This window comes from Trematomus bernacchii, unplaced genomic scaffold, assembly GCF_902827165.1.
Source record: "Trematomus bernacchii unplaced genomic scaffold, fTreBer1.1, whole genome shotgun sequence".
In the NCBI taxonomy this organism is placed as follows: Eukaryota; Metazoa; Chordata; class Actinopteri; order Perciformes; family Nototheniidae; genus Trematomus; species Trematomus bernacchii.
Genome location: NW_022987905.1, coordinates 2117752 through 2128150, shown reverse-complemented (window position 1 = coordinate 2128150; position 10399 = coordinate 2117752). Strand labels below are relative to the sequence as shown.

Genomic DNA, 10399 nt, shown 5'->3' with positions numbered 1-10399 from the left:
CGATTGCCCCCGCCGGCGGGAAGAAACTCAGCTATAAGTAATGTTTTATTTTTAGACGGAAACTATCATTTACTTTTTTTTTACTATGTTCAATCTGAATTATAATTATAATAATAAGTATAATTGCTTTGAGAAAAAAGATTATTAATTTACCCCTCTTAGAAGTGAAGATATAGTCATTTGTTCTGGGCATGTCATTTTCGAGCCTGAGGCCTGAAAAACAGGCTCAGGGTTTAACAGGTTAATGGATATTGAATGCAGCTACTGTGTGTTTAACGTTAGTGAAGGTTCCTCTTTCTTTTTCTCTGTTAGCAATTAATAAAAAAGCTATTTAACTTCTGCTTGTCTTTAAAATCATTTTACTCAAACACATACCTATACAGTAGCCTACATAGTAAAACCAGAGAAACTGAAAATGCTGCAGTGGTCTCCAGAGCTGTATGTAGATCTACTGTGAGTTCTATTTGTCGAGTTCACTTTGATTTCGCTGATGTTTGATGCACTTTTATTCTGACAGAGTGGGACTTCATTCTTTCTACCTCCTCTTTGATGCAAACCACACTTTTCAAAACACAGTCCGAGTAATTTTAGACTACACCATAGAGTGGCGAAGTCCCTCCCCTTCCGGTTGAGCCCCATGGGACCTTATTTCGGAAAAGTTATGCATTGAAGTCAATGGAGAGAGAAAGATTATCTTTCGATCCCGTTTGAATTGTGCCACGAATTACACATATGATGTTTGTCAATTTAAAAGATAATTTTGCAAGTCAAAAAAAAAAAATGTGTCGTAAAACTGTGAAGTAACACATTTGTTTGTGTGAAACGCTCAATGAACTACATCTCTCGTCAACAACACACGTCACCAAGATGGCCGTCACTACTGTCTTGTCAACACAACGACCCTCACTATCACCACAATGAAACACGTCCTGAAGAATGTCATGCAAAGCTGCCTGCCTGCCTTCCTTTGATTCTCTCTGAACTGCCTGGTCGTTTTAATGTTTAATGTCAACCATTTGTGCAGATAGCATGAAGTAGAGAAGATCGCCGATGCTAACGTTAGCGTTAGCATTTCTCCCCCGGGCTTAAATGGTGTATTATAGAATGATCACACCGGTGACAGTACTATTCAAAGGGTTCACGAAATATGACTACTACTCTTACTGTTTAACATTTTGGGTTACTTAATGTTACTTCATGTTAAGGCTAATAAAAATGACAAGGCTGTAATGCTAACTAACGTGCTAGCTACTAGCTAGGTAGCTAACTTGATCCACACACTTCTCTTTCATCAGACGGGAAGCGAAAGAACGAGCAAGACCCATTGCTGGTATAATAACAACCTGGTACTAAGCACACAGGCATCTTGTGAAAGTTATCTTATCTTAGCCAGCGCCATATAGATAGATTCTATCTATATGGCGCTGATCGTATATATACGGTATTATACGTATATCGTAGTGTCTCAATTGTGACATCACTTACGCGACTCTGGGATTTGTAGTCTTTCTAGTTGCGTATTTTTCATAGTCTTATATTTCAACAGTTTTACGATAAACTGTGACTTTTTTGACATGGAAATGATTTTTTAAGATTGACAAACATCATATGTGTAATTCATGGCACAATTCAAACGGGATCGAAAGATACGTTTTCTCTCCCCATTGACTTTATTGCATAATTTTTCCGAAATAAGGTCCCATTACCCGGAAGTAAGTGGGCGTGACTTCGCCACTCTATACAGTCAATATCCCTTTCTCATAATTCTCATTTCCCCCTCCTCGACTCCTCGCGTCTTAGTCCCGCCCACAGGAGATGCGATCGGTGGAGTCGAGGAGCGAAATCGAGGAGAGAAATCGAGGAGAGAGGAGTGGAAATAACAGGCGTTTTAAAGCAACGTCCGTTAAAGATGAAAGGAGGCACAGCAGCAGTCAGTCTGATGGGCATAACTATGTTTCACCAAAAATATGTACTTTCAATTCATTCACAATGTGGTATAATGAGACAACAACAGGCTGCAGATTTGGATATATATATATTATTTCAGAATCAAACGAGTATCAGAGCACACATAATAATGTAATACTATCAGAGACTGGATATATTTCCCTCACCTCTCTCTGGTCGCTACAAAGGGGAAAACGTAATTACGGGCCAAACGTTTTATTTACTAACAGTAAGCAGGGGAAACCAACCAACTGAGACCTGTCACATGCACACACACGCACCTACGCACCGACAGCATATCTCAGGCAGCCGTTGTGTATTTTATTATGTGAAGTACTAGTGTCTTCCAATTATTTTTATTTTTATTTCCTACCTATTTAGGGTTAAAAAAAACATCTTGCAATTTAGACTTTTTAAATGTAATTTTAAATGTTACAGTATGTCCACTGTAGAGGACGTCAAGACCATAATAAGTGTGAAAAGACAGCCGTAATTAACAGATAAACTATGTAACATATTATGCTTATAACGTGATATTAATTCATGGGTACATTCATCTTTATGTAAACAATAAATAAGTAATTGTTCTGAACATTGCTGTATATTTGATCACTATAAAACTAGTTATTTTTAGGTATTTAAAAATACTAGGTATTTTTTTTTACCTCAATATCAAATGCAATGAAACATGAGCACACACTACAGTTTAAAAAAGCAGAAATACAATCTAAGTTTACCGTTTTAGTTTAGCTCACACAGACTATTTTACAAACATATAGGTTCAACAAATGAACCAAAGAAAGTGAAACCCATAAAGCAGATTCAGGCAGTAGGCGTATAGATTCACACTTGAGGTATTAGCCTACGGAACAGTGCAGTTTACAGAGAAGAAATACAATCTGACCCCTTAGATTTGTACTCACAGGTGTTGTTTTTTTTCCCCCTAATTATCCAGTTACATGTCATTTGTTACTCCCCAAGCCAGTAAACTAATAGGCTATGCCTTTTACTCACATGCCTATAATCTTGTAATTCAATTTTGCAGAAAATAAAATTACTGATATTGTGGTGTTACCTTAATTATTTTTACAAAATACAAAACTCACCCAATCATCAGCAGCAGTTTTGGTCATGGATTGTACAGAACCCACCATCAGTCCATCAGGTAAAACAACCACATCATGTAAACATTATTATTATTATCATTATTATTAATATTGTTACCAGTTTAAAATGTTCACTGAAAGGGAAATAGTCAAATGATATTTTTTTACAACCTGAAACTCTTCGCTTATTTTCTGTTAAAGAGAACTTTATTAATCCCAGAGGAGAAGTACAATTTTTACTCTGGTGTTATTCTACAATTACCCGAAATACACACACACCTGCACAAACCGGACATGCACTAATGAAGAGGTGGCAGAGCGAAGGAGAGGCACATGTTTAAATGCTTCCATTAAATAATGAATCAAATATTTATATTTTCTTTGATTATAAGAAAATACATTTAATAATAAACATCAATAAAAAAAAATGTTTAATTTGTATTTTGCTAGATAAGCGTGAATATGCAACCGAAGTCTATAAATAACAACTTTATCACAAAGTAATTGCATTGTTAAATGTGATCGAAAAAGAGAGTATTTGCAATGAATAATGTTTCCTATATTGTTGGGAATTTTAGAGATATATTTATATTTCTGTATTTTTAGACCCAAATATTGTCGTGGCGCATTCTGACCCAAACTGAACCAAAAGGTGCAAAATGTGAACATGGTAAAAGGGTTAGATCAGAGAATCAAACACACTTTCTGATGGGAAGCAGGTCGATAGAAAGTCAGGGGCGCCCCCTCCTGGGTGCTTTAGCAAAGGCTTAAATCCCTGTGTTCCCTCCAGAGGGAGTTTCTCTCCCAAACACTCCCCCACCCTGCATGAAACGCCTCCATCGGACTAGTGACATCACTATGCAACACCCGTGCTAATATTTCGCTAGTGTTCTATCACATTGTACGTGATAGGCTAAGGGGCGGGACATCTCTAAGCAGTTGATCACAACAGAGCCAGTCAGCTAACCAATCAGAGCAGACTGGGCTCTGGTTTCAGACAGAGGGTGAAAAGAGGTGCTGCAGCACAGGCAGTATGAGAAAAATAAAGAGCTTTTTGAACATTAAAGCATGGAGACATGTCACAGAGACTCAAAATATAAATATGAACCTGAAAATGAGCGGAATAGGGCCCCTTTCAGGCACAATGTTAAAGGTTTTGTTGCTTTTGATTGCATGCCTTGTTCTTATTATCATTACATTGCACACTCTCTAGACACTGTGGCCTTCACTGCCAAGATGAAAGTGGAGGAAAGCAACCCGTCTGGCGATGGAGTGCTGAAGTTTGCCAAGGTGCTGATCAACGAGGGAGGGGGATACAGGGCCGACACTGGGATCTTCACTTGCCCACGGGACGGCTTCGATCACTTCAGTATGCATGTGTCTACGTATGGGCATGGACAGTGTGCTATACTGTATACAAAAATTGTCAGAAAGTTGTGTCTCTGTATAACACCACTCACCCTCTGAAGTGCAGCCAGGTGGCCAGCATGAGCAGCGTGATCCAACCAGCTGTAATAATGGATATATTGCACATGTTTGCTGTAATTCATCATTTGTAAAATATTATACTACATGGGCTGTATTATTAAATCTTGTACCGTAAATGTTGTATTAAATAAAGTTAATATTACCGATGTAGATTAACGTCCCTGTAGCTTCTTATTGCACTGTATATATATATACATATATATACACATAAATATATATATATACATATATATATATACATATATACATATATATACATATACATATATATATACACATTATATATACATATATATATACTACTCAGTAGTATGTATCTAATACCTAATATATATATATCATTCCAATAACTTGTATATAGACTCGTACTGCACTATTCCACATCATCACTTTATTTTATTTTATAACTATTTTTCTTTTTGTATTGCTCTTGCTCTTATTGTTATTATGTTATTATGTTGCATTGTTGGAGAAGCCTGTGACATAAGATGTTCAACTACATAATTACTCTGTAGCTATGTCAGATTGACAATAAAGAACCTTGAACCTTGATATATATATATACAGTGCAATAAGAAGCTAGGGTGTAAATACAGAAGCGAGGGTGTAAATACAGCTTGCTGCTCTATGTACACCCTCCATCTGAAAGAAGGGACCCTCATTAAGCTGAGAGTTTGCCTACATACGGAGTTCACTCCATCACGGAGGGGGAGTGGGTAGTGTGTGTTTTGGAATTGGGCCTTCGTTTTCTTTTTTCTGCTCCACACTCCAGTCCATTAGGTGGCGGTAATTTACCTATTCGTTGGTTGTTGCTCTGATTACGTTTCACGCATGCGCAAACGGTCTGTTTTCAAACGAGTGGGAATAGCCTTAGCATCGGTAGCAGAAGTGAAGCAACATCACAGTTTGTCGTGTTTATCTTCAACCTAAAGTTTTCAAAATGGATATGGAAACTGGGAGCTTCGAGCCGGGGTTTGTGGGGATCCGGTTTTGTCAAGAATGGTGAGTTTGTGTCTGAATAGAAGTTAGATAAGTCATACTAGCTAGCTGAAGCTAAACGCATGTTAACTCAACGGTGTCTTAATGAAAAGATAACGCTGCGTATTAATGTGTAAAATAATTAACTGTTTTCCCAGTAACAACATGTTGTACCCCAAAGAAGACAAAGAGAACCGGATCCTGCTTTACGCGGTAAGTGTCTGGTTCAGATATAAATGGTTGAGACTATCAAGTCAAATATGTAAAGGTTTTATTGTCATATATGTACAGTAATTACAGTGAACATTTTAAGTCCCAGGCTCCTTCAAGAGTGCAGCATAAACAGAGGTGGATGAAGTAGTCGGATCTTGTATTTAAGTAAAGTAGAAGTACCAGAGTGAATGAATACATGTTACAAGTAAAAGTGCTGCATTCAAAATGTAACTCAAGATAACTATTGGCATCTAAATACTAGGGATGCCAGCGATTATTCGATTTTTCGAATATTCCTTACAGTCTCCATAATCGAAAATTATTTTTAAAATTCGATTTTATTTATATATATTTTTATTATTATTTATGTTTTTCTTTTTTTTCCTGGCTTAGTTTCAACCAAAATATAGACAAATGCTAATAATAGTAATAATAATTTACCGAAAGGTAAAGGTACAACACATTTAGTGGAGTAAAAGTACAATATTTACCTATGAATGGAAGTGGGACAAAGTATGAGTGCAACAAAGAGAGAGATGCAAACAGACATACTATTAAGAACTGATAAAACAAAACTGTATTAAAACATTTTTAAATAACGGTTATATGAGAAACCCAGGAAAAAGGAAAGACCCCTCAGTGAGTGTAAACTCCAAAAAGAACGGTGCAAAGGGAAAAGATTCACATAAAAGTGTGTTAAAGGTAGGGTAGGTGAGAAACCGGCTCGAGATACACTTTTTGTTATATTCCATGGAATGCTCTTAACATCCCGATAGCAATGAATATCTTAAGTGCTTTGACAAAAAATCCATAAAAAAATGTCATCTGTGGAAGCCGTAATACTGTAAAAAGCACGACCAATCAATTTAGCCGGCCCGGCTAAAATAACTGGATGGCCTACCTGCCTGTCAGCCTTCCATCTGTGCACAAACTTATCTCGTGACCTCATTGGTCATGTGGGTGTGTGTTGGAGGAGGGGCTCTATAAGGAAGTGGCAGATTTTCTCCGGTTGTGTATTTTCAAATTCTAGCGATCTCGAGCCGGTTTCTCAAACTTACCTACCCTACCTTTAAGACATCAACATATAATATGAAATGTAATGAATGCATTAAATGTATTTTCAAAGGTAATCATGAAACTGCTCTAAAACATATGTTGCAACTGCTAAATTAGGCAATATGTGCACTTTTCTGTTGGATTTCATAAATGAGGCTGTAGCATTTCCACTTATTTGAAGCTTGAATGAGACGCTGAATACGCTGTTTATTTTCATCCATCAGTGCAGGAACTGTGACTACCAACAAGAGGCGGACAACAGCTGCATCTACGTCAACAAGATCACCCACGAGGTTGAGTAAGTAAAAGACAGTTCTTATGTCTCTGATAAATGTGTTTAAAACATTTCTTTGTGGTGTGAATTTGCTTCCTGTTTGTTGGGTCACCGCTACATCACTTTATCAACACAAAAGATGATCATCGACACATCAAATGAAATGCATTACTCAGACACTTTTAGGCAGTCCTAACAATCAATAGGATAATAGAGTAGTGCAGTGATGACATATCCACGGGCCATAAGACTGTTAAACACCTGAACTAAGAACATCCATAACATTCACCTGTTTGCAACTTACAAATTATTTATCACTTGTTTATAGACTTTTATGGCACTACTTCTATTTTATTTTATTGTATTTACTTGCACTATTTTATCTGTTTATTGTGTTGCACTGTTGGAGGAGCCTGGGACCTGAGGTTCAGGTTCTTTATTTGTACCCGTAGGTAGATTTTGTTTGCAGAGAAAAAGACAAGGGATCCATCCTGACACACTGTAAAAACAAACACAAACAACAGACACATCTCTAATAAAAGGACTAGCAAAAAGTACAAGTACACCCTGCTCCGTCGAATCTCAAAATATTTCAAAAACATTTAAGAAGGGAGGAAAACACTAGTACAAACATGGACATTCAAAATTCATAATTAAATAAATAATTAAATAAATAGGCATCTGTGTGACGCTCCTATGATGTGTTAATTTGTGCAATAGCTGCTGGGATAAAACTGTTTTTATACCGCTTCGTTCAACTCTTTGGGACCTAAGATTTTCATCTACGTAACTACACTGTAGCTATGTCCGAATGACAATAAAAGTCTTGAATCTTGAGTTACTGTAGCTGACCCTGAAGGCAACATCTCCCTGGTTCGCTTGGCAGAAAGCAATGGGATCTTCAATTGGATTTTGGATTATTGCAGAAAATATTGTCTGTGTCAAACAAACGTTTATGATACTTACACGTTTTGTTCAGAAGGATAATCTCCACATGCTCACACCACTTTATGATTTTTGTAGTAAAAAGCTAACGTTATGCTATAAAGGAACTACATCACGGTCACATGACTTCATGCCACCACCGCTAAGCTAAAGGCGGCTAATGTTTGGCGATTAGTAGTCTCGTCATCTTTCCTGTGTAATGTCAAGCACTTGAAGGCTAATTGTGAGTAACTAATCTAGCATCTTGCTTCTGTCTTTCTCCAGTGAGCTGACACAAATCATCGCTGATATTTCTCAGGATCCGACACTACCCAGGACAGAGGACCACCCCTGCCCCAAGTAAGTTTTTACAACATAACTCAACATCATTTATTCTTGGCATCAAATAAATATTCTTTAAATAATTGTTGGTAGTCTGGTCCAATGCGTACCAGCGACTGGAACCGCGGCGATAGCAACGTAACTGTCTTCATACAATTGTTTTCATACAATCATATGTATTAGGATTCATGTGAATTAATACGTGTCCACCGCAGTGGGAATGCGAGCAACCATTAATTAAAATCCACTTTTTCATGTCTTTCGTACATCAACATGTGTCCCCCTCTGTGTAAAGAGATTCTCTCACTTTTTGTCCCGATTCATTTATATAAAAACCTGTCTGAAAATGAGCTGATCAGATTTTGGCCACTTTATGATGTCATAGCGATTTTTTTGGCTTGTGTAACCATCATGTCACATAGCGTAAGTGCAGATGGATTCGCAAACCACCGCAGTTGTCTTTTCCTAAATCCTGATGAGTCCCCCTATCATCTTTTGTTAACCCAGTGACGTTTCTCACAGAGGTTAAGAAATAGTGGTTAAGAAAAGATGATGGGAGCTAATTTTTTTTCTTCCCGTTAGTGTTTACTTCCTGTCGGTCTTTCTCTGACGTCCAGCTCACTGTCTTTTACCCTCTTTCCTTCTCTTGTTCTCTTTTTTCTTTTCTTTACTGGAGACAGTTTAGCCATCATGAAAGTATCGTGCTCTCCAAAAATATAAAAGTGAACTTACAAAAAGACTCTGATGGAGTGAAACTAACGTTTGTTGTCCACAGCTGACGTTAAATTGACCAGACTTCTTTCTGCACATTAATCAGAGCTACTTTCCAAATCGACCAATCAGAATTGACTTTTCAGCTAGCTGTGTTTATAGGGGTTTTTAACGTTGTTCTCTCTCCATGTCTCTCCCCAGGTGTGGTCACAAGGAGGCAGTGTTCTTCCAGTCTCACAGTATGAAGGCTGAGGTAATGATGCTTTTGAATGAATATATAACACAATGCATGACCTGAAGTCTTGATATTGTTTGTCGAGGAATACGTTTTATTGAGGAAGACCTTAATCCTGTTGTCTGCACATCTTTCGTTTGTTATTTGATATTGAATTAAAAGCTCTCATACATTGTGTTTTCCTGACAGGACGCTATGAGACTGTACTACGTGTGCACAGCGCCTCACTGTGGACACAGATGGACGGAGTAAGGATGCAGATGATGAAGAGGTCTGACATTTTATCTACAGTAAATCTCCAACAGTTTGTTTTTTAACTTTTCCACAACTGCTGGTGTTTGTAAACTCTGAAACCATGTTTTTGTTTGTCTTTTTAGTTTCCATCATGTGAATATATTGTATTAATAGTTATTTTTTATATAACAGTTGTCATTCAGGTGTGTTTTGTTAGATTAAAAGAATCAATTGTTTCTAATGTCTCTGAGTTTTCATTGAAAAAGTGGAACGAATGTTCACATCAGCAGACACACTAAACAGAGGAAGAAGAATTACTCAGACCGTGTACTCATTTTATTTATTAATCCTCAGGCTTTAAGAAGCACACATAAATCTGTTAAATCTGAGTTTCAGGTCATGTTGCAGCTGGTTCAAAGCAGAAGGAGCAGCCGAACCGAACGCCCTTTGCCCCCGCACAGTGTAGACTTCAGGGACCGTTAGTAAAAACAAGTTCTCAGAACGGAGCTGATGGGTTTTCAGGGTCATTTATATAAAAACCTGTCTGAAAATGAGCTGATCAGATTTTGGCCACTTTATGATGTCATAGCGATTTTTTGGCTTGTGTAACCATCACATAGCGTAAGTGCAGATGGATTCGCAAACCACCGCAGTTGTCTTTTCCTAAATCCCGATGAGTCCCCCTATCATCTTTTGTTAACCCAGTGACGTTTCTCACAGAGGTTAAGAAATAGTGGTTAAGAAAAGATGATAGGAGCAAATTTTTGGACAATTCAACCCCAACCTGTCTTCCCGTTAGTGTTTACTTCCTGTCGGTCTTTCTCTGACGTCCAGCTCACTGTCTTTTACCCTCTTTCCTTCTCTTGTTCTCTTTTTTCTTTTCTTTACTGG

At 37.6% G+C, this 10399-nt stretch overlaps 1 protein-coding gene across 1 annotated transcript; it reads left to right on the top strand.

The window, feature by feature from the left end:
- Window positions 1-5333: 5333 nt before the first annotated feature.
- On the top strand, window positions 5334-9744 carry polr2i (polymerase (RNA) II (DNA directed) polypeptide I). Its single transcript, XM_034114836.1, has 6 exons — window positions 5334-5543; window positions 5678-5732; window positions 7013-7086; window positions 8272-8346; window positions 9241-9292; window positions 9464-9744. The coding sequence occupies exons 1-6, from the start codon at window positions 5482-5484 to the stop codon at window positions 9524-9526; spliced, it is 381 nt and encodes a 126-aa protein (XP_033970727.1). The 5' UTR covers window positions 5334-5481; the 3' UTR covers window positions 9527-9744.
- Window positions 9745-10399: the final 655 nt, after the last annotated feature.